Consider the following 26,565-nt stretch of genomic DNA (forward strand, 5'->3'; position numbering starts at 1 on the left):
GAGTTCCTTGGCGACTACAATCGAACTCGCAACGCTCCTTCTGCAGGTGGTTTAGTGCTGAGAAGTCCAAACACCATTTCCACTGAGCTATGCAGGTTTACAACTGAATGTTAATAATAATACTATATCTATCTATGCTATTCTCTCAGCCATACGGCTAGTGGGGTAGCTATATGCTACCATACTAAGGAGAAGATTATGATGAAGGTGGTTTCCCATTGCCTTCCCTGCCATAGTACATTTTATGACTGTAGCCAGGTGTGTTCACAAGACCAGTTTGTCTATTTTGAGGAATCAAAAACCCTAGTTACGGGGAGAAAACTATCAAAACTCCTTATGAGACTGGTTAACTCACCTTTAGTCGAAAGTGAACCAGATAAAGTTTCCTCACGTCACTGACGGGAATCAAACCCAGGTCTTTCTGACCAAACGGCTTCGTCTATACTGGCTGAGTTATGTTGGCTAATAAGAATAATAATAATGGAATAATTTTTTATAAATATTCATAATTTTTTCTGCATATTATCATTTGTATTTATATATCAATAGTGTTTTTGTGTATTTAATACAAATATTTTACAACATATAGCTGATTTTTTTTATATATATATAATTTGGTAAAAATGATAGTAATAATTTGATATAAGTATCAGAGTTTGTTAGTATACAGCGCAATTGGATGAAGGATGATACTTTGAGCCTTTCTATTGGAAAAGGGCTAAGTTCGATTCTAGTCGTGATGGGAGAAATCCTTATTCGGATTTTTTCGACTGAAGATGAGTTTGCCGATCTCATATGGAGATAGCAGGGATTTTTCTCCGTGAAGCTCGGGTTATCATCCTGCATACAGACAAATCAGCCCTTTAGAACACAAACAATTTACAGACAAAAAATACTAGGGAAACTGAATTTATGATGATGCTGAATGTTTCTTTTGAACCATGATGCGTTGAACTCGTTTCGTAAGCATGTTCGGGATTATATGTAGCGTGATAACGCTTGAATCCTCCTTGTGACTGCAGGCTAGTGAATCACAGAATTATCTGCTCAGCATCTTGTAGAGGAGTAGTCTGAGTTCCGTGCTTAGCAACCAGTGTCAGTTTCAGTGCAGCAGTAATAGCAATAATCATGGATATTTCATCAAAAAACAAACGTTCTCAGTACTTTTTATTGAGGTAAATGAAACATATCTATATACTCGTATATCAAATATATCATAAAAAATCGACTAATGCCTTTTATTCCCTATAGGGAGTAGGCGAGGTCGTTTATGCCTATCTAACTTTTGGAGACTGAGGGGTAGTTCGATCTCCACCTGAAGCCAATCAGAGATATTTAGCTCAAGACTATCACTAATTATACCGGCATCCGGTAAAGAGAGGTGGTTTACAAATGTCCACATCGCATTGTCCCTGATCCTAACATATGTGTGCTGTCTAAAAATAGTGTGGGTTCTACGGCCAATTTTCTTCAGTTTACAAAACTAAAAACCCGAGTTTCCGGTAGAAAAAACCCGCTTGCCCTTACCAGAGATTGAATAATTAGGAAACCAGTCGAAAAAGATATAGTAAGAACATAAGTAAAGTAAGAATTGAACGACGCTCGTTGTTCGGGAGGTCTAGCACGATGGATGTTACATGCCACTTCCACTGAGCTACACAGGCTTGTGAAATATTTTTACAGGACAGTCGAAATTAAAATATCCCTGTTTAAGGCCTTGTGGAGTGCCACACAGTGATCTAAATGATACAACATTTTGCAGGAATATATTGTACGTCATGCGAAAGCGATATCTGAGAAAACACGTTTCAAAATGCACCACCAGGAGTACTGCATGATGTATAGAATGTCGATGTAGTAATTGTTCTGCATGTGTAAGAAGGAAAGCGACACAGGCATAAATAACATATTTTTATTCACTTCCATTATGCATTCACGGGATATACTGTTCGATACACTTTCCTTCCCGATATGCCGGGAAGGGCAGCGTTCCTGACATACTAGGAAATCCTGGTATGCCATAAACAGTGTGTTCAATGGCAAAAAGTAGCGTGGTCGGACTGATGTTGTGCACATGCTGCATTATGCTGTCTTTCAGTGCTGGTAAGTTATCAAGATGATCCCGAAAAAACCCTGTGTTTGAGAAATCCCCAGAGTCAGAACTCATAAGGATCAAATCAGGTAAACAAGGCGGACATGTAGTGGGAAACGCACTGCTGATCACTCTGGCTTCCTTGAAATATTTTCGAGGAACCTCCTGTACTGATCGACCAATGTGTGCAGGGGTCCCATCATGCATGAAATTACTGAATCCGTGAAGAGGCGCTGCTGTAGCTGTTGCACAACAAAATTGTTTGTAATATCGCGATACTCTCGGCAGTAATTGAGTATGTCTCAGGACCCGACTGGAATATTTCCTCAATGAAGAATGATGCAAAGATAAACGAAGCTGTAAATCCACACCAGGCAGTCATTTTGCAAAGAAAAAATTTGTTGGATTCTATGCAGGTGTTGTTGGATTTATTGGATTCTGTGAAATCCTACAATTGCTGGGGATGAGTTATTATGCATAACTCATCCCCAGCAATTGTAGGATTTCACAGCTCTATTTGAGGTGAAAGTGAGCCTATCTCTCCACAAAATAGATTAGTACTGCGGGCACAACTCCTGTGACATGGTTATCTTGAATGGATAGAAATGCAGAATCATCCGTAGAATTTTCCAGACGGTGTGTAAGGCACACCCATGTGTGTTGATACAGCACGTGCACTGCAGGAATAATCGTTGTTATTCGTGGCCTGCTCCACAACGGTAGTAGAACAAACAGGAAGTTGTATTCACTTCTGATTGCTTCCAATATCAGTTTGAGTTCTATATTCACTCTGCAACAGGCAGGTGTTCACGTGAGTTTTGAATTAATCTAAGTTAAATCAGTGCAATCAATGTTCAACATGAGTAAAATAAGTAGTTCCTTTATGCCAATGAGTAAAAAATGAAGGCTGAAGAAGCAGAAACTGTTGAATCTACTTGTGATCCTGTAAAACAGAAAACTACCACCGAAAATACACTTGGTGAAGAGTATCACGAAACCAAGACCGAAGATCCACGTGAACAAAAGTAAGCAGATTCTGCTAATGATTGGGCACTTTTTCAGTGACTTCTGAAGTCATTTGGCAGAAAAATGACTTCTGCGAAAGAAACGACTCGCTGTATGTCAAGAATAAAATGTTGGGCTGTAAAGTGTGTCGTGATGTCGGAAGTCTTGCCGTCGATAAACATATAGGAACGAAAATTTCAGTGGAGTGGGAAAATGGTAAAAACAGTCATTTTGGAGAATCTCGCAAACAACAGTTAATGTCATTAAGAAAAAAGATTTACTATCATAAGGAAAGTGCAGCGCACAAAGGGTGCCAAAAATAAAATCTGAAGCAAAAAAGAAACATTAGAGAAAGTTTTCCTAAATACTTTATCTCATAATAAAGATGTAACAGAAAAAGTGTTTCGAACCGTTTACAAAGTTGCGAGGAGAAAACAATCATTTAACAACTTTGAAGACAAAATAAATTTACAGGAACTTAATGGCCTAGAAATGTGATATATTCTTCATTCTGCAAATGCTGGGATTAACATCGTGAGCCATATCGCAAATGAAACGAGAAAAACATTAATAGACAATATAGTGAATTCCAAGAACAAAATATTATTGTTTATTGATGATTCGACAACTGTGAGTAACACAACAATATTGATTGTTATTGTTCGTGTAGTACTTCCTGAACTTTCGGTTCCTGTGAGTATTTTCCTAGATTTGATCGAATTATCAGATGTAACTGGTAGAGGAATTCTAAACTCTTTAATTAGTCATCTTGAGTGTTTACGATTATCTGATGATAACTTAAAGAAATATTTATTGTCTGTAACTTGTGATGGTGCAGCCGTCTTGTTTGGTGTGCATAATGGTGTAAGGAGGCTAATGCAAGAGACGATTCCTAGTGTTATTTTCTGGCATTGTGCTAGCCATCGCCTTGAATTGTCTGTTAGTGACCCGATAAACAATGGGGCAGGAGTGAATCGGACAAACTTCATGTGACTTATCATGCTTCACCTAAGAATGCTAGGGAACTACAGGAATGTGCAGCGACTCTAGAACTTCAATTTCTTAAAACTGGCAGAATTTTAAGCACTCGTTGGGTTGCATCTAGCTTTCACACTGTTTCTATAGTGTGGCAAGACTTTGAAGCCCTCGTCCATCACTTTCTGGAGGCAAAAGAAGACAGCAGAAGAAGCAAAACAGATCGCTTTCTTTATGAAGGCGTTTTAAGAAAAATAACATCATGCGAGTTTGTTCTTGATTTGGGCCTTATGTGTGATGCTCTCCAAGAACTTAGTGAACTAAGTCCAGATTTACAAGAGATAAATATTGAATTCTACAAAGCAGACAGGAAGATAAATAATACAGTTCAACTTTTTGAAGAAAGAATTGAAAATCCTGGTCCGTAGTAAGTATTTCTCTTCAAAGTCAGAAGAACATGAAGTTCAAAGGGATTGAGCTCCACAATCCACGAAAATGAAAGACACAGTCCTGCAATAAGTTCATCTGCTTTCTATAAAAGTCTGAAAGAAGCTGTTAGAAAGCGTCTGCTTTCTAACAGCTTCTTTAAGGAGATGATGATGATTTCCCTGAATGTGCTAAGATTTTAGATTCCAAGTATTCGCCAAAAAATCCTGAGAAGCATCTGATATTTGGTGAAGCTGAAATTAAAAAGTTAGCACGCAAATTTCGCCTGAATGAAAGGAAAGTAGTTTTTGGTTTCCGTGAATATCTTCAAGAATAAAGTCCCCGACATACTACTTTCTCTAAAGCACACTTTGGGCACAATTGCAATATCTTCCAGTGAATGTGAAATGAATTTCTCTCAGATGAATCTTATAGTAACTTCATCTAGGTCATCTCTGCTTGTACTTACAACTTCTGCACTAATGTTCATCAGGATAGTAGGGCCTCCTCTCACTGAGTTCAACCCAAGCAATATGTGGAATCATGGCTGCTTCGAGGTCGTCATTCTGCAGTTACCATTCTCATTAAGTCGTCATTCTGCAGATACCAAAAGCAAGAAGCGATCTAGAGACGGCGCGGGTATATCGGAGGATATGGTAGGAGTGTGGAAGTTGCTGTAATAACCTCCTCATGGTGAGTACCAGCACCTCTTTTTTTCCCAGAAAAAAAGCACTGATTATTATTATGAATAAGAGGCTTTAGCGGATTTATTTATTTATTGTCTGGGTAATCCATACAGTCCCAAGAATTATCTTGGGAGAGTAACATTGACTGTCATTCTCAAAATGACTGTCATGCCTCTCTTTAAACTAATTCACTGACTGTTAGCTCTTGGATTTGATTCTCTCATCAGAAGTTATTATTATTATTATTATTATTATTATTATTATTATTATTATTATTATTATTATTATTATTATTATTATTATTATTATTATTATTATTATTTTATTCACATAATTGATACACTGTCAAATAAAGATATCATATAAATAAAAATATGACTGGTGATTCAGAACAAGTCAGATTCTACCCAAGAATCTAAGAATAGTCCGTCAGGTAACGTCGTAAAATATGGGCTGTTCCAAGTAATGCTGCTTTTTGTAGGTCACATGGGGTCACTTCATTGATTTTTAATTGCTGTAAATAGTTGGACAGCTTCTTTGAAGTTGTACCAAGTGCACCGATAACTATTGGAATGATTTTGGTCTGATTAAGCCTCGGTCAGCCAACTTCAATTGCCAGATCTCGATATTTAGTAATTTTTCCAGTTCTTTGTTGTTCATGTTGTTATCACTGGGTACTGCAATATCGATAATCCAAACCTGTCGATGTTCGATAATTGTGATGTCAGGTCTATTGTGTTCCAAATGCCGATCAGGTTGTATTCTAAAGTCCCAAAGAATTTTTGCTGCTTCGTTTTCCAATACAGTCTCTATTTTATACTGCCACCAGTTATCAGAAGTAGGAAAGCCATATTTTTTGCATACATGCCAATGAACTATTTTGGCCACTTGATAATGGCGGTATTTAGAGTCAGTTTGAGGTATTTTTCTGCAGGCACTGATTAGATGTTCTACAGTCTCATCTTTCTGATCGCATAATCTGTATTTGCTCTTATTATTGATGTTCAAATTTGCTTTGATTGCATTAGTTCGTAATGCCTGTTCTTGAGATGCTGGAATAAATCCATCTGTTTCCTTTTTAATTTATCCGTGATGTAGCCATTGCCATGTCTTGTTCACATCAGTTTTGTCCTCAGTATCTCGAAGAAATTGGCCATGCAAGGATTTATTTTTCCAGCACACATATCGGATATTTTGTTGTTACTTTTTGTAATCGGATTTGTTTCCTGTTGCTTTTAGAAGGCCCTCTTCTGTGATAGCTTGAAGCATCGGCTCAGATCTATTGTCGATGTAATTTCTTAAACCAATTTCTTCTTCTTCCACAGTCTGTCTCACTTGCAGCAGACCCCATCCACCTATTCTCCTCGGTAGGTACAACCGCTCAACATCACTTCGTGGATGTAATGAATGATGCATAGTCATTAGTTTTCTAGTTGTGCGGTCTAGTTTGTCCAGGTCTTCTTTTGTCCAATTTATTATGCCAGCTGTGTATCGGATCACTGGTATAGCCCAAGAATTCATTGCTCTAATTGTGTTTAATCCATTTAGTTTTGTTTTCCGAATATTTCTAAGACTTTTGATGTATTCTGATGCTGTTGTTTAACTTTCGAGTGGAGAATATCATTGTCTTCTAATATTCCTAGGTATTTCCAGTGGTCGTCAGCTGAAATTGCTTTTATATATTTCTCTTGATCAAAATTAAAATCGCTAGTGTCATTAATTTTTCCTCGTTTAATAGATAAAATTGCGCATTTATCTAAACCAAATTCCATTTTGATGTCCTGACTGAAAATACGAACTATGTTCAATAAAGAATGTATTTGCTGGGCCAATTTTCCATATAGCTTCAAGGCATCCATATATAACAGATGGAAAATTTTAATATTACATTTAGGAATTATATTCAAGTTATGTTTTCTTCAGAATCATAGACAAAGGTATCAAAGAAATGTTGAAGAGCAATGGTGACAGGAATCACTTTGGAAAATTCCACGTCTAATGCTGATATCTCCAAATCCATCATTATTCACTGTTAAGTAGTTTTCCATGATTTCATAGCAGTAGCCAGAAACGAACATATATTTTTGCTAATTCCAAATATTTTTAGTGATTTTAGGATCCAAGAGTGTGAGAGGGAATCGAATGCTTTCTTATAGTCTATCCATGCCATGTTTAAATTAGTTTTTCGTCTTTTTGAGTTTCTGAGAATCATTTTATTATTAAGGATCTGGTCTTTTGTTCCTCTAGATTTTTGAAAATTGCCTGTTTGTTCAATCCGATAAATATGATCATCTGATAAGTAGTGGTATATGGAATTTTCTATGATTGCAGTGAACAGCTTAAGCATAGTTAGCAGCCATGTTATTGGGCGATAGTTACTTGGTTCTGCACCTTATCCTTATCTTTCATGAAGAGAAACGTGCGCCCAGATATCATCCAGTCTTCCACTGAGCCAGACTGCAACAAATAATTAAATTGTTCTGCCATTCGATCATGTAGACTGATTAGATGTTTTAACCAAAATCCATGTAGTTCGTCTATGCCAGGTGCATTCCAGTCTTTTAATTTTCTAGCTTGAGAACTGATCATTTCTTTAGTGATAATGACATTTTCCATTTGTTTTTGTTTCATTTCTGATTCTATTTCATTAATCCATGAAGCATCTTCATTGTGTTCAATAGGATTATTCCAGATTGATTTCCAAAATTTGAGTGTTTCTTCTTTTCCGGGTGAATGATGGTTTGCATTTGTATTTCTCTGGAAAGACTGAAAGAACTGACGTTGGTTCTGTCGAAATTGCATATTTTGTACATATTGGTTTATTCTTGCTTCATATCTTTTAATTTTCTGTGTAGTCGCTGTAATTCTTTGTTTTAGCTCTTCTGTAACTTCAGCAATTGTTTTGTTTTGCCAAATTTTATGTGTTAACCAGTTTGTTTTTGATGTTATTATATTTCAACCATCCTTCTTTAAAACTTTTTAAGTTGCTTAGATCAGCTCAAAGCCTGTTGACCTTTCGTACTAACGAAAGGTCAACAGGCTTCGAGGATTTACCATGGTGCAGATTGTTTCATCCTCGGCTTTTGCTCTTTCGGTTTGCAACCAAGCTTCACTGAAATGATATAGTCTGTGCTGTATAGGAGCTGATTTGTTTCCTTTATACTGTTGGTTGTGATGGTTTCAATTACAGCATTTGCGTCTAAGAGGAGCTGTTTTCGCTTAGATTGTTGTAAAGCTTTTAATGGTGGTAGTCTTATACGGTTGTTTATGAAGTTCATATGTTCCAATATCTCTGACTTCATTTTACACTGCCCTTCTGTCAAAACATTCTGAGATATGTTGTCAAATTGATGTTTACAGAGTTGAATTCCAAAGTTTGATATAGCTGCCTCCTGATGATTTTCTGTTACTGGAGTTGTTGGTTTATTACGTAACTCTTGCACCTCAAGTTCAGTAAATATTTTGTTACAGAAAATGAAATTCTTTTGGTCCATAAGTCTTTGTTCTGTTATGCAGATTTTGGGAATTTTTGTTTCCAAATTAAATGCATACGCTTTCTGAAACCTCGTTTATCTGGTGTCTATCTGTAAAAACATTTCATAATTTCTCTGTTTTTTTCTTCTACATTATTTCATAATTTCATAATTTTTCTTCTACAGTCCATTTTTTACGTTTGGTTTCTTCCAGTCACTTTTCAGCTTCCTGCCCTGATTGCTCAGCAAGGAGAGCTGGGTCCTGTAGCCCACTTGTCGCCTGATGCCCAGGATCCCCAACATCTGACGCAGTCCTTGATGACCCGGGCGTTGACTGATTCGATATGGATCTCTTCTTCCTTTTCACCATTAAGATGGGGGATGGAACACAGTCAGTCTGGCTCCTCAGTTGAGACCTGCCTGACAAGGGTGGCCCTGCTGGCAGCTATGCAACCGCCAGAATATCTCTCAACATCGCTGAAGCACGCAAGCCCCTTTGCCACGACAAGGCCGTGTTCCTTCGGGGGAATTATTATTATTATTATTATTATTATTATTATTATTATTATTATTATTATTATTATTATTATTTAACATATACACACACGACATAAGCCAACTCCCCCTAAAAAGTAAAATCTTCCAGAATGCAGACGACACTGCCATAGTATCCATTCACAACAATGCAAATATCGCTTACAAAAATATGCAACACGACATCAATCAAATCACTAACTGGTTAACCGAAAACGGCATATATATAAATCCTGGAAAAACAAAGCTAATGATATTCAAAAACCCCCAAACCCTGCCCATAGAAACTAAATATCTCACTATCAAACATTCATCCTCCTATACACAAAGTGCAGAACCTAAAATCACAACCATCACACAGGTGAAAACAACACGCTATCTTGGACTTCACTTCGATGCTGATCAAAGTTGGAATAGCCATACAAACTACCTACATACCAAGCTTAGGATAATAGCAAGCAAACTATACAGATTAAAAGACATTGCCCCAACCCACATAAAAATACTAATCTATAAAGCATTATGTGAAAACATTTTAAGATATGCAATCACATCATACGCATTCTGCGCAGACTACAGACTTAACAGGCTACAATGGTTGCAAGATAAAATGATAAAACTGATATTCTGGGAACAACCCACTCTTATGCAGGAAGCACGGACAAAACACAAAATATTTAAGGTGAAACACTTACGCCACTACACAGTCATGTTAAAACACTACTATAGCCCAACCAATAGAGTAACCAGAACAACATATCAAATAACAAGACCACAGTCAACAAACTACATAACATATAAGTACAACAATCACTACGGCAAAGCCACCCGAAACTTCTACGTACCTGACATGATAAACAAACTGCCGTTCGACAACAGAAACCTAGGAACATACAGAGAGCTGAAACAGGCGCTATATAAATATTATAGCGAGAATGAAAATTAGAGCAATTCCTGTCTCTCTCTCCCCCACCACACATGCACACACACACACAAACCTATGACAACCCCCCCTCTCAAAAACTATCACTACAAGAACACAAAGAAACAAACACACCATGTCTAAATCCAACCCTATTTGCACAAAAAAAAAAAAAAAGTTAAACTGTAATAGCAGACGAAGTCTTTCAAGCACGTACCAACAAACAGTAAAAACAACACCTGGCTTGTGACCAGTATAGGAACACAACCATGAAACCACCACCCTCTATCATCTATTATCTTCCTCAGATAAGCTCTGCTAAGCTTCGAGGAAGAAAATTACTAACTTACAAGAATCTGTTATACACACTTGTAATGCGTTATAAATATTATATATATATAATTACTACAGCAACTATGTATGCAATTCATCCGAGACATTAAAAAAAAAAATGATAATAATAAATAAATGAATAAAATAAATAAATAAATAATAATAATAATAATAATAATAATAATAATAATAATAATAATAATAATAATAATAATAATAATAATAATAATAATAATTATTATTATTATTATTATTATTATTATTATTATTATTATTATTATTATTATTATTATTATTATTATTATTATTATGTATATTCTAAAATCAAAAATTCTGTACAATCCGTATAGTAATTACTGTAAATATAATTATTGTATATAACTTATACTAAGACATAATAATTTTTTTTTCCTTTAAAAAAAAAAAAAGGAAAAAAAGAAAAAACAAATTATTACTATTATACTCAAGATAACTATTGTACATATGTATGTGTAAATATTTTAGCAGTGAACAAAAATATTATTTATTTAAAAAAAAAATTATTATAATTTAAAAATATTAATACCTCGCCAGTATTTGTTATTCACAATTGTAATGTATTATAAATATTATGTATATATATATATATATATATATATATACGGGTATATAAAACTATTGTTGTATCTATGTATGTAATTTATTTGAGACAATAAAATGTTTAAAAAAAAAAAAATAAATAAATAAATAAATAAATAAATAAATAATAATAATAATAATAATAATAATAATAATAATAATAATAATATTATTATTATTATTATTATTATTATTATTATTATTATTAAAGAGCCTGTTTAGCTCAGTAGAAGTGGCATTTGCACACTACGACACTTGACCGCACTAAGAAAGGATTTGGTGGTTCAAATCTAGTCGCCGACTAGAGGAAATTTTTCTAAGCCTTTTTTCGACCGGTTCCCGAGTTAGTCGATCTTTGGCACGGGCTAGCGGGTTTTTTGTCCCGTAAACTCAAGAAAATCGACCGTCGAACCCACACTTTTTCACTGCATACCGATGAATCAGTGATAGCCTTGGGCCAGCTATCTGTCTGATTGACTACCAGTGGAGATTAAACTGCCCACTCAGTCTCCAAAAGTTAGATAGGGTAAACGGCCCCGCCTACTCCCTATATGGGAACAAATAGGCGTTAGCTGATTTTTTTTATTTATTTATTTATTATTATTATTATTACGTAAAATCGATCTCTGGCACGGCAAGCGGGTTTTTCCTCCCGGAAACTCGGGTTTTTCGTCCTGTAAACTCAAGAAAATCGACCGTAGAACCCACATTATTTCAGACATTAAATATATTATTATATTGTAGAGCCTGTGTAGCTCAGTGGATGTGGCGTTTGCACACCACCGCGCTAGGCCGCACGAAGGAAGTCTTGGTTTCGAGTCTAGTCGGCGACTAGAGGAAATTTTTCTAAGCCTTTTTTCGACCGGTTCCCGAGTTAGTCGATCTCTGGCACGGGCAAGCAGGTTTTTCCTCCCGGAAACTCGGGTTTTTCGTCCTGTAAACTCAAGAAAATCGACCGTAGAACCCACATTATTTCAGACATTAAATATATTGTGTTAGGGTTAGAGACCACGAGATGGCGGCACATTTGAGCCGTCTCTCTTCACTGCATACCGCTTAATTAGTGATAGCCTTGGGCCATCTGTCTCTGATTGGGTACCAGTGGAGATTGAACTGCCCACTCAGTCTCCAAAAGTTAGATAGGGCTAAATGGCCTCGCCTACTCCCGTATATACAGGAATAAAAAGGCGTTAGCTGATTTTTTTTATTTTTTTTTTATTAAATATATTGTGTTAGGGTTAGTGACCACGAGATGGCGGCACATTTGAGCCGTCTCTCTTCACTGTGCCACTTAATTAGTGATAGTCTTGGGCCATCTATCTCTGATTGGTACCAGTGGAGATTGAACTGCCCACTCAGTCTCCAAAAGTTAGATAGGGCTAAATGGCCTCGCCTACTCCCCGTATACGGGAATAAAAAGGCGTTAGCTGATTTTGATTTTTATTATTACGTGACGCCTCCAAGGAGTCCAAAGACTCATTGAGGGAGGGCACTCACTCTACAACTTTCCGTCTCCACCACTCAGTATGCTAACTACAGTGAACCGCATCATCTACATCAACGCCATCTACTGCCCACCACCAGCACTAGTATTTTCAGAGACAATCACAAACATCCATGCCCACGGCAGGATTCAAACCCGCAGCCTGTGGGTTGGAGAGTGGATATGCTAACCACTCGGCTAACCAGGCAGACAATTTGTTGCAAATGAAATGTCAAATCGTACTCCAATCGGTGAAAGTGACCATAAAGTGATCACTTGGGTGGTGGCCAGCCATATTAGGATTTTTGTGAGAAAGAGTTATATGTGGAACTATAAGACAGGTGATCATGGCAACCTTACGAGGCAGCTTGCAGCTATATCATGGAATGAGAAATTGCATGGGAAGGAAATCAATGCTGCTTGGTCTCTACTCACGAATTATCTGACAGAGACAATGAATGAGTGTATTCTAAAGGTCAGGAGATTAAATAAGGCAGTTGTGAAACGGGTGACTAAAGAGGTGGAGCATGCAATCTGGAAGGAAAAGATATTGTTGTAGCAGAACAAGATGAGTGGAAATAATCAGTTACATGATGAGTTCAAACAGCCGGCTCGAAGGTATGTGGTTCCCCTAGGCTAGTTTTATCAACGCATTGTGAGACAAGATAGGCATCATAAAATTCTTTATTGTTAAAACCAGTTTATAGTTATTGCCAAAAAAAGTGGATAAAGAGCATTTTGGGGTCGATTCTTGTACCACCAACGCTTCTACTCTCTGGTTCTCTTTAATACTGTTCTTTTTTTATAATGTTGGCTCCTCAACAATTGTGCCCCTAGACCATGACCCTTGTCCTAAGCCTAGAGCCGGCCCTGAGTACAAAGAAGAAGCAAGGAAGTTGACTCATTTAGTAAGGGTAGCAAAAGTGTAATACGAGTAGTAGTTAGCAAATGATGCTAAAAGAAATCCTATGGAGGTTTTTTTTCTCGATTTGTGGGTAGTAGAAGGAAGAATGATTATCGAGGGATGATGTTGGTCAGTGATAATGGAAGAATGATAAACACCGAGGAGGATATAGTAGAGATCATAAATGTTCAGTTCATTAAAGTAATCCATACTTGTGATTGTAACATAATGCAAAACTTGAGAGCAGTGGGAATGTGGGGGCGGGAACCACTGATGGTGAGTGCTAAGGAGATATATGAGGAAATGAGTAATTTTGATGTCAACAAGGCCATGGGACTTAATGGTATACCACAACATATCTCGAGGGACTGTTCCATGGAGTTAACAATGACTTTAACGTACATTTTGATCATGAGTCTTAGATTAGCCCAGGTCCCAAAGGAATGGAAAGATGACAAACTTGTTTGACTTCATAAAGGATGTGATAAGACTTAGTCTTCGAATTATAGGCCAAATCTGCTTGTCTGGAGTTGTGGTTAAGGTGTTGAAGAATCTAGTGAGAGCAAGGATTCAGAACTAGGTCGATAGTAATATAATTCTCTTTAATCGATATCATGGGTTTGCTAAATGAAGATCGTGTTTTAGCAATCTTATTACTTATTATAACAAAGTGACGAATACATACGACAAGGGGAATGCATATATACTGTAGTATATTAAGATTTTGCAAACGATTTCGATAGATTACAACATGACAAACTAGTAGTCAAACTGGAATGGATGAGATTGGATAGGAGATTAGTGTGTTGATTTGGGGGATTTGCTGTCTGATAGGTATCAACAGATTTTACGAGTATTTGTGGGAGTTATATCCCAGAAGAGGAAAGTCACTTGTAGTGTGCCTCAGAGATATGTTTTGAGGCCATTGTTGTTTAATTTGTATGTAAATGATTGGAACGGACTTAAATGATAATATAGAGTTGTTTGCAAATGATGCTTCGTTGGGGAGAATTATGACAAGTAGAGTAGATATTGTAACTTTGTAAGAGGGCATAAATAGTCTGTCTGAATGAGCAGGTGTGTGAAGGATGTCAGTATAATGTTGCAAAGTGTAAGGTTTTAAAATTTAGAAATCAACGATGGGATGCAGGATATCGGATTGGTGGGAATGAGGAGGTGAATTAAATGAGGGATTTGGAGTTGTGGTGGATAGGGACTTGAAATTTTGGACATTTTTCTAAAATTGTGAGGATAATACAATGAATTATGGGAATGATGCGGAGAACACTAACATGTAGAAGTAAGGATGTTTTGATTTCATTGTTCAAGACTTTGATCAGACCGCATATGGATTACTGCAAACATATTTGGTCGTAAGATTTTCAAAAGGATGAAAAGTTGTTGGAAAGAGTAAAGAGACGATTCATTAAGTCGGATTCTGGTCTCTGGAATATGAAATATGAGGACGAATTGAGATAATGCAAATTGCAGAACCTGGTGCACAGAAGGAAGTAGGGAAACATTCGAGACGTATCAATTAGTAAGGGGTAATTACCAGATTATCGGGGATGAAATTATTCATAGAATATCTGGGGACAGATAATGAACGAGAGATTATCCCTGAAGCTGTATAAGATGGGTATGAGGAGTAGATGTTTTTTTGCACGGAGAGTGGTGGGTGATTGGAATGCATTGCCTGAGAGTGTGGTGAGTGCAGGGACAGTGAATGGAAGATGAGTTGTGCATGTGAGAGTGGGATCTTCCACGATCAGTCATGAGACTCATCGTGAAATAATAATAAAATTAATAATAATAATAATAATAATAATAATAATAATAATAATAATAATAATAATTTTTGACAGAAGTGCAGTGTAAAATGAAGTCAAGGATACTGGAACATATGAACTCCATAAATGATCGAATAAGATTACCACCATTAAAAGCTTTACACAAATCTAAGCTAAAACAGTTCCTCTTAGACGCAAATTATGTGATTAAAGCCATCACAACAACAGCATAAAGGAAACAAATCAGCTCCTATATAGCACAGCCTATATCTTTACAGTGAATCTTCGTTGCAAACAGCAAGCGCAAAAGCCGAGAATGAAACAATCTACACCATGGAACATCCGGTTGGAAAGAAAAGTCAACAAACTTCGAGTTGATTTGAGCAACTTAAAGAGTTTTAAAGATGGATGGCTGAAAAATAATAACATCAAAAACAAACTGATTAACGCATATAATTTGGCCAACAGAAACAATTGCTGAAGTTACTGAAGAGCTAAAAGAAAGAAATATAGCGACTGTATAGAAAATTAAAAGATATGAAGCAGGAATAAACCAATGTGTACAAAATATGCAATGTCGACAGACCCAACGTCAGTTCTTTCAGTCTCTTTAGAGAAATACAAATGCAAACAACCAACTAGAAAAAGAAGAAACACTCAAATTTTGGAAGACAATATGGGATAATCCTATTGAACATAATGAAGATGCCTCATGGATTAAGGAAACAGAATTAGAAATGAAACAAAATCAAATGCAAAATGCCATTATCAATAAAGAAATGGTCAGCGCACAAGCTAGAAAATTTTTAAAAAACACTGGAGTGCACCTGACAACGACGAACTACATGGATTTTGGTTAAAGCATCGAACCTGTCTAAATGATCGAATGGCAGAACAATTTAATTATTTGTTGCAGTAAGGCTCAGTGGAAGACTATTGATGATATCTGGGCGCACTTTTCTTTTCATGAAAGATAAGGATGCAGAACCAAGTAACTATCACCCAATAACATGTCTGCAAACTATGCTTAAGCTGCTCACTGCAATGATAGCAAATTCCATATACCACTACTAATCAGATAATCATATTTATCCGATTGAACAAAAAGGCAATTTTCAAAAATCCACAGGAACAAAAGACCATATCCTTATTTATAATATGATTCTCAGAAATTCAAAAAAACGAAAATCTAACTTAAACATGGCATGCATAGACTATAAGAAAGCATTCGATTACCTCCCACACTCCTGGATCCTAAAATCGATAAATATATTTAGAATTAGCAAAAACATATGTTCCTTTATGGCTGCTGCTGCTGCTGCTGCCATGAGATCATGGAAAACAATTTAATAGTGAATAATGTACGATTCGGATATATCAGCATTAAACGTGGAATTTTCCAAAGTGATTCCTTGTCACCATTGCTCTTCAACATTTCATTGATACCCTTTTCTATGATACTGAACAAAACAAAACTTGAATATGAAATTCCTAAATGTAATATTAAAATTTCCCATCTGTTGTATATGGATGACTTGAAGCTATATAGAAAATTGGCCCAGCAAATACATTCTTTATTGAACATAGTTCGTATTTTCAGTCAGGACATCAAAATGGAATTTGGTTTAGATAAATGTGCAATTTTATCTATTAAACGAGAAAAAATTAATGACACTAGCGATTTTAATTTTGATCTAGAGAAATATATAAAAGCATTTCAGCTGACGAACACTGTAAATACCTAGGAATATTAGAGGACAATGATATTCTCCACTCGAAAGTTAAACAACAGCATCAGAATACATCAAAAGTCTTAGAAATATTCGGAAAACAAAACTGAATGGATTAATCACAATTAGAGCAATGAATTCTTGGGCTATACCAGTGATCTGATACACATCTGGCATAATAAATTGGACAAAAGAAGACTGGACAAATTGGACCGCAAAACCAGAAAACTAATGACTATGCATCATGCATTACATCCACGAAGTGATGTTCACCGGTTGTATCTACCAAGGAGAATAGATGGACGAGGTCTGCTCCAAGTGAGACAGACTGTAAAAGAAGTAGAAATTGGTTTAAGAAATTACATCGACAATAGCGCAGAGCAAATGCTTCAAGCAGTTACACAAGAGGGTCTTCTGAAAGCAATAGTAAACAAATGTGTTTACAAAAAGGAACAGCAAATTAACTGATATGTGCGTTAGAAAAATGAGCCTTTGCATGGCCAATTTTTTAAAGATGCTGAGGACAAAAGTGATGTAAACAAGACATGTCAATGGCTACAATATGGATACATTAAAAAAGAAACTGAAGGATTTATTTTAGCAGCTAAACAAACTAATGCAATGAAAGCAAAAATTTTGAACACCAATAACATCAGAAAATGCAGATTATGCGATCAGAAAGATGAGACTGTAGAACATCTAATCAGTGCCTGCAGCAAAATAGCTCAAACTGACTATAAATACCGCCATGATTAAATGGCCACAATAATTCATTGGCATGTAGGCAAAAAATACGGCTCTCCTACATTGGGTGGCAGCATAAAATAGAGACAGTATTGGAAAACGAAAAAACAGCAAAAATTCTCTGAGACTTTCGAATATATACTGATTGGTATTTGGAACACAATAGAGTTGATATCACAATTATCGAACATCGACAGGTTTGATTATCAATATCGCAGTACGAGTGTTAACAACAAAGAATTGGAAAAAATTACTAAATATCGACATCTGAAAATCGAAGTTGGTAGGATGTAGCTTAAACACACTAAAATTAACCCACTAGTTATCGGTGCACTTGGTGTAATTTCAAAGAAGCTATCCAAGTATTTACAGCAATTAAACATCAACGAAGTGATTCCATATCACCTACAAGAAACAGCATTACTTGGAATAGTCCATATTTTATGACACTACCTGACGGACCATTCTTAGATTCTTGGGTAGAATCTGAATTGTTCCGTTTCACCAGTCAAATTGTTGTTTAAATAATATTTTTTTGTTTAAATAATGTTGTTTAAATCTTGTTTTGACTGTGTATCAATTATGCGAATAAATAATAATAATAATAAATGCACAGCCACTTTCCTCTAGCAACCCATTTCACTAGTTCATCACTGTAGGAAAATAAAATAAAATAAAACAGACTAATTAAAATACATTACAATTAAATCCTGGGACTGTAGTAATGAAGGTGAGCACATTTATTCCATGAGCATGTGTGTATACAATACATCATCATCATCATTATTATTATTATTATTATTATTATTATTATTATTATTATTATATAAGGTGCCTATATGGAGCCAAATGACTCACTGTGGGAGACCTAACATGGACATACTAACTGTTGTTCACATAATACCCGTCATACTTCCCCTTAAACTCATTCACAAATGAAGCATTCACAACCACCTCTGGCAATGCATTCCACCCATTTACAACCCTCGAAGCATAAAATCTAGTTCTAACACCCTTGTTAACCATACTCTTACACGATCTCCAGGGATGACCCCCTCATTCTCACTTCCTGCACTGGTCTTAAAAAAGTTGTCAGTATCAATCCAATAAAACCCTTTTAATAATTTTTATGCCTCAATCATATCTCCTCTCCTATGTCTATCAACTAGTTTCTGAAGCCCACAGACCTTCAATCTATCCTTGTAGGAGATATCCCACAGGCCTGCAACAATTTTTGCAATCTGCCTCTGAATTCTCTTTACCATTTCCACATCACCAAGAAATCCAGGTGATCAGATCTGTGCACAATAGTTAAAATGAGGTCTTATTAATGCTTTATAAAGTGGGACAATCACTTCCTAATCCCTGCTTGTCAATGTGTTCTTCAATAACCATGTAATCTGATGTGAAGTTTTGGCAACCTTTGCAATATGCCTCGAAACTTCAAGTTCTCTGTCTACAATAACTCCTAAGTTATTGCAGACAGAGAACCCCTAGCCACATCAACTTCTTGCAGTTCAGTTCCATTAATGTAGTAAACAGCATGTGATCTCATCCTTTCGAAGCACTTGGCCACATTAAACTGGCATCCATTTAGTTCAGTCCAAACCGTCAGCCTATTTAAGTCATCCTGCAAGATATTCAAATCATCTGAATTAACTATCGCTCTTCCCAGTTTTGCATCATCAGCAAGCAAGTGGATATCTCCTTTCAAAGTATTCCCAATATCATTGATGTACAAATTAAATAATAGAGGACCAAGCACTGAGCCCTGAGGCGCACTACTAGTCAGCTGCCTTCTACTGAACGCTGTCCACCATAAACCACTCTTTGATATCTATCCACAAGCCACCCTCTAATCCAAATCACTAGCCTTGGATACATATATTTTTTATACATATATATTTATACAATACATACAATACAATTTATACAATACATATATTTTATATTCTCCAAAATTTAAGGACCTTTGCATTGCGTATATGTAATACAAAGGTACAAGTACCCTAATTTAAGAATATTTCTATTATTAGTTTTTAAAGGGTATGAGTTTAGCACTTTATAACGCTTGGATTTTGTTCTAACGCTCTGGGCTTAAATCAAATATGATTTGGTTTAAGCGCAGAGCTGCTTTTACGTTGGGCTACTTATAGCGAATTTAGATAATATTTTGCGATATGACTTGTTGCAGCTTTTTGTTAGCAGAGTAATGTTTTGTGCAACAACATGGATGAAACGTGCATGGTACTATTTTGTAAATATGTGTTTCTCGTCCTGCTGGTTGTTTGAAAGATATTAGAGGTGAATATTGTTATTTCTTATTCATTATTTCTCTCTATTGCTAGCAACACTTACCATTGTGAATGTTCGAAAAGAGTAAAATGCAGCTGTTCAAATGTTTTATTTTGATGACAAGGGATTTATTACAGCTAGAGGAATGCAAGACGGTACATTGCGCCCTTGATTGGAAAAGATCCGAGTTCGATTTTCGTCTTGTCGAGAGGAATCTTTATATGGGCTTTTCAGTGAAGGTGAGTTAACTGATCTCATACGGTGGTAAAGAGTTTTTAATCCCCGCATACAGGCAAGTTGACCCAAAGAACACACACTACAGGCAAAATACTCTGTTGGTGTTGGTCGGCAGTAGATGGAGTTGTGTTGATGGTAGTAGTGTCGTGTAGTTGGAGGATTAAATAAGGGAGACTCTTAAGTTGCATGCCCTCCCACGATGAATTCCTCGCCTTCTTGGAGATGTCACATAATAATAATAAAATCAGGCCTTCCAAAAATAAAATAAATACAATCTCTTTACTAGCATACAGATAACAAAGTTGTCTTTTACTTGGTCTGAGAGCCTAGTACTGCCATCCATTTCAATATTCTTGTTGTTTCTAATATCATTTCTGATGACTGACTTTTCCTGAAACGAAATATATGAGAGATTAACAACAACAAAAGTTAGTGTAATGGTTAGTCTATTTGGCTTGGTAGCTAGAGTACCTTCTCTTCAACCAACAGTCAGGGTCATGCCAGTAGTGTCCGGCGCCTATGTGCAAAACTTTAGTTGGCACCCCTATACCCAGTAGCATGCCAGTTGTGTCTGGTGCCTGTGTGCAAAACTTTAGTTGCTACCCCTATCCCCACCCCCTCCAATAAAAAAATCACTTTGAAAAAACGTTTTTTTTTTTAAGTATTTCCTCCTCTTTGGCACCTTTACTATCCTGGTGCCTGTGTGAATTACACACATTGCACATATGGCCGGCATGCCCCTGCCAACAGTGTGTGGGTTTGCATCTGGTTGTGTGAATGTCTTTGGATGCTGCACTTTTTTTTTTTAGAGCAGAACATTGTAAAAGTTTATTGCTTGTTTGCTATTAAGAGTAGGATGTCTGGATTATTTAATCCTTAGCTACTCCACAGTACTGTTATGTCCCCAGTTTTACATGAGCAGGATTCCCATAATACTAAAAGAAAAAAAAAACTTACTCTTGTCGGTGATTTTTTTTTTAAGTCCTCCCAAGAAGGGAATAGTTGTATACTAGTTGCCATTTGATGTGAATGTGCAATTTTCCTATCTTGCCATTAAGGACAAATGAAAGCTGAGATTTTTTGTAGACTAGGAAGTATTTTATTATCTATATATATATAATAGGGGGGGCTATTCCCCCTACAGCGCCCCCCCCCGAGTTCCGGGCTGATAAGCTGGTAAGACAAAAAAACGTGACATAATAACGTTTCAAATTTCGGCATATCTTTTTATATATATAGAGTAGATATATTTGTGTTGTAGGAGATATAATTATTTGGCTTGTCATTTCATCCACTGATATGTCAGCCTATTCATGTTCCTGCTGAATTAAATTAGTTCAAAATTGATATACAGAGGTGTCCAACAATTATATTTGACAGTTATATTTATTTTGCAGTAAATATTTGCAGATTAATAATTTCACAGAATATAAAGAAATATAATAGATATTTCCTCAGTATATGCGTTGAGATACTGAAATAATAATGTCATTATTTCATTTGAATTTTTTTATCATTTTTCATATTAATATTTTTTTTTAAACTTGATTCAGCTCCACTGGAATTTTAGCCACCACAGTAAATCTGATACCAATTGTATCTTATTTTTTTATAAAATCTCAATGATCCATTATTGGTGTTATGAACAGTTGTTTATTTACATTTATTTATTTATTTTTTACAATTTTGGTAATGTGATAACCAATCAGATCCATCATATTCAAAATTTCACTTTGTGAAATTCACACTCTAAATTTTTGTATTCCACGATGATGAAACATTCTGCAAGAGTGCTACTATATTGTTACCATGTGAACTATAACCACATTAATCCAAAGCTTTGTAATAGTTTCGGCAGGATATAACTGGGCAATTTTTGAATATCATCCCAATATATAAGAGGCTTCAGAGCCTATTTAGCACATAGGTATCAATTATTATATTTAAGCCTACTTATTGGCTCAGCACCAAGTGCTTAATGTCAGCACTGTTAACATTTGTTTGGGAAAACCAGAAACAGAATTAGATTACTTTTTTTTAAAATAACATATCAGCTGCTATTGGTCCTGTGATAACCAAGATATCAATAAAACCACACGAGAAATTATATTAGTAACAAAAATATATAATGACAAAAAAACAAATGCAGAAACAAACCAAAACTGTTAGTTTTTATTTATTATTATTACATCCACCATACAGTTGACAGACTAATCATGGAATTTATATTCAACAATACAAGTAGTTAAAAATTTAAAAAAAAAAAAAAAAAAAAAGCGAGGCGGCAATGAAAATACCCAGAGTATCACAAATCCCACTCTGGACCATTGGCACACTCAGGGAGGCGGCCAAGGGGCCCTGGCTCCCCAAAAAAAGAAAAAGGAAAAAACACTAGAAAAATTTCCAAAAATCTTTTCCTAATTAAAATTAATTTTTTTTAATTTTTTTATTTATGTTGTGTCATGTCTTCTATTTCTATGCTACTTATGAATTAGTGGTCACATAAGGTGTGAATACCTTATAGTGCTCAGGAATCATGGGTGCTGCGAATGCAAGGCTAACGAAGTAGTGCTCGGGCGCTGCTTCATTTGCCTGAGCCGTGCCAGAGGAGATCACGGGTATCATGTATTGGTGATCACTGCAGATGCTCAGTCATAGCTCGTATGCAATGCGTAGTGTGTATTCTCAAATTGTCTACTCAATTGCCCCCCCCCAAGATGAAATCTTGAGTGCTCGGGCCCCCTCCAAGATTAAATCCTGAGTGCACCACTGCTATGGACTACAGCCTTTTAAAGTTAATCTCATGTTTTAAAGTCAATAAAATAAACCTATCAACTCAGGGAAGAGAGGGGGGCAGGGGATTTGTACGAAAAAGCCAATACCAGAAATAACTGTAATTGAGAATCAATAGCACACTACCATACACCTCTGTCTGATCTTTTCAACTCTGTGAACTCAGCACAGCAGTGGCATGGATGTTCGTAAAAGTCTGGTCTGGATGAGCTTGTATAGTAGCGCTAAGTTTGTAAAGGCTTATTATTTTATTATTTTTTATTTTTTTAAAGGAAAAAAATCTTATCTTTAAAGAAAAGAAACACTCAATCTTGATTGATCATATGCTATCCTTCTCCTTTACCCTAAAAATATTCTATCTTTCACCTTCTTCCCAGAATTCACAGTTCATCCTTGGAACTTGGGTTTTAAAATTCACATATCTTTGTTTTATCTGCAATTCTCCCACATCTTTCTATCTCCACATTTCTTCCCCCCCCCTTTCTGTCATACAACAGTGGCATATAAATGCTATACTCCTAATACTGCTCCTAAAGAAGACAACCAAGAGCATCCTACAAAGGAATGTCCAAAATGATTCCTTCTTTATATTCTTAATGTATCTATATCTTTAAAATATCAATAATGCCCTAAAAATTAAGTAAAAAGCCAGTGACATCATAACATGGAAAATTTTCCAGAAATAATATCCCCCCCCCCCAAAAAAGCACTATTACCAAGAAATGCCAAAAAAAAAAAAAAAAAAAACAAGGAAAAAAGCAGAATCAATAATTTATGCTTGACAAGAAATTATATTCTTATTTAATTTTTTAATTATTAAAATTAACGAAGTCCCATTCCTAACATCAACAAATTATTCTAATTATCTCATTTCCCTTTTGAATGTTGAAAGTACACACTTATGAATCAGTGAAATTGACATATTGCAACTAACATGAAAACATCTTGGGAATACCAGAAATGCTAGCATAAAGAACTCCTTTAAAAAATGAGAAAATTGCTTCATGCTGAAAATTCACAAAGGACCATTTCTAATGAGAAAAAACTAACACCTTTGTAAATGTAACGCAACCAGCCAATAACTTCATTTGAAGTATGCAAATCATTGGATACATGATACATGCCATGTGCTTTTGTTCACATCTCAGCTCTCAGAGAAAAATATCTATCATTTACTAATAGCTATACAGTACTAGTTATATATATATATATATATATATCAGTTTGCAAATAATAAGTTGTAATTTATGTTTGTATTTCAATTTATTTTTACCTTTACAGTGTACATAAATCAGAATGACAGCAAATGCTGGCATTTCTCGTTCTGGTCGTGTTCGTAAAAAGTCTGCCAAATTGATTGAAATGGAAGATTGGGATACAAATGATTTAGAAATGCATGTAAAAGCACGTAAAAAACTTTTAAAATCACAGGAGGATTCAGATGGAGATAACGACAAAAAGGTTGCACCCATAAAAATACCAAAGATTTCTTTAGGTTTATCATCACCACCTAAAAAGAGTCCAGTTGATACTGCCCCAGTAATCAGAGTTCCAGTACCTACACCAATACAGGGAAGAATTGCACACTCCGTAGATCCACATGTAGTAACGGAAGATAAAAGATCAAGTAAGTTAAACCATTCTGTATTATTAATTATAAAGTTATTTTCCTATTGTACAAATGATAGTACAAATTGTTTATGCTTAGTATGCTGTTTTGAAACCACATGATGCTTTGGGATTAAATCATTTTTATATTATTCTTTATTATTTTGTACGGTGTGCATTCTTTTAAACATTGACTACTGTTTATTACACAAACACACAAAAGAAAAAAAAACATGTTAATGAAATATTTTATATACTTAATATCAGAAATTTTCACATCTTGTAAATTTCTTGAAATTTTCTTTCTTCTTCTTCAGCTTAATGGACCATTTAGGTCTAATGCTGTCATCATTAGGCTTCACCATCAGTCTCTGTCATAAGCTCCATCTCATGTAAAATGTTCATCCAGCTGCCTTAATCCATCGCATTCAGTCTTCCTATGCATCTTTTCTTATCAGCTATATTTGCAAATACTTAACTGGTCTTTGATTAACTGGTCATCTTCTCTCCAAACATGACCAAACCATTCAGTTATCTTGCTTATTATAAATGATAGGATGGGTGCTTGAAACAGGTTTCATAGTTACTCATTATGTCTTTGTACAGTCCAGTATTTTGATTGTAAGTTCCACAAGTACCTTTCAAATGTGATAAGTTTTCTATTATCCCTCATTGTTGTTGACTATGTTTCACAACCATGAGTTAATATTGGTCATAGATAGCTTAAACAGAGTTTTTGTTTGGATTTTTTTTTTTTTTTTTTTGATAATATTCTAGACTTCAGGAATCGCAAAACTGCAAAATAATCATGATTGACTAAATTTAACACACGTGAACCACAGTAGTAGGTTTTTTATTACATAAATATTTCGTCCTAGGTATCTTAGGACATCATCAGTACAGTAGAACAATACTAGGAATGACACAAAGGATAGGGTGCATGTGTACAATGGAATCCAAATTGCGTGCAGTGGCACGTTGCGGCCTGAACTTAAATTAGATTAAATTGAATTAAATTAAATAAAATTAAATTACAGTTAACTTATTTTTACACAATTTTGTATGATGATTTCCCACACTTTAGGGATGGCAAGAATATCATTGCGGTTTAGATTTGGTCTGTGAAGTAGGGCTTCAGCACTTTCTTTATATAAACGTTCATATTTATATGAAGATCTGTGTAGGAGTTTTGTCTTTTCCCAGTGGATCTTATGGTTTGGGTTTTCAACTCTGTGTTGAATGAGGAAAATGAAGGAAAATGAAAGATAACAGTGGAGTAGGAAAGCTTGCCAGTGTGTTGTCATTGCTATGACAATGAGTTGAGACAGAATCTTGAATGGTTGACAGAACTGTGTGTGTGTGAGGATTAGGGAGTGCAAATTTGTGGCATGTATTTGAGGGAAGAATGGATTTGTTCAGAAGTGACAGATTGCATTTGAATGGCTTTGATGTGAGTCAACTGGAGCAATTATTGCTAGTAGAAGTGTGAGTGAGTGATGTAAGCAAGAGATCAGAGAAAGTAATAGGTGAAGTGAAAGATCAGGAGAGCAGAACATATGAGATGGAAGTGCTTGTTAATGGAAATAATAGTAGCTTGTAAGATGAAGAGGAACAGGGAAATGGGGAAGGGGAGTCAGGGTATTACACGGAGAATGGATGTTAGAAGTAGTAGTGAATGTGTGTATGGGAATGATCAGCATATGAATGAAAGGGATTAGGTTGAAAAGGGGTAGTTGAGTCTGAGATGTATGGGGATAAGGGGTGATAAAGGTGATCAGGCAAGGAAATCACATTCAACATGTGAATCATTTCCTGTAATGTTACATGGTGATCAGCATTCATTTTAGTAAATTATGGAGACTACAACTGTGTTCGGAATAAATACTTAATTTCCTGACATTTCAACCTTCATATTGT

At 35.6% G+C, this 26,565-nt stretch overlaps 1 protein-coding gene across 3 annotated transcripts in view; it reads left to right on the plus strand.

The window, feature by feature from the left end:
• The first annotated feature begins 5,012 nt into the window (after window positions 1-5,012).
• Window positions 5,013-26,565, plus strand: part of LOC150108582 (uncharacterized) — a 97,775-nt gene continuing 76,222 nt past the window's right edge. For 2 of the 3 annotated variants that reach the window (XM_090390869.1, XM_090390871.1), the window contains exons 1-2: window positions 19,948-20,019; window positions 24,322-24,667. In XM_090390869.1, coding sequence (XP_090246995.1) covers window positions 24,337-24,667 — 331 coding nt within the window. In that variant the 5' untranslated portion in view covers window positions 19,948-20,019; window positions 24,322-24,336. Of the gene's footprint in view, window positions 5,192-19,947; window positions 20,020-24,321; window positions 24,668-26,565 lie in introns of those variants that run through there. The other variant, XM_090390870.1, reaches the window with a different exon arrangement.

The sequence above is a fragment of the Typopeltis vanoorti genome, chromosome 3 (genome assembly GCF_054136105.1).
Source record: "Typopeltis vanoorti isolate ZY-2024b chromosome 3, IOZ_Tvanoo_1.0, whole genome shotgun sequence".
In the NCBI taxonomy this organism is placed as follows: Eukaryota; Metazoa; Arthropoda; class Arachnida; order Uropygi; family Thelyphonidae; genus Typopeltis; species Typopeltis vanoorti.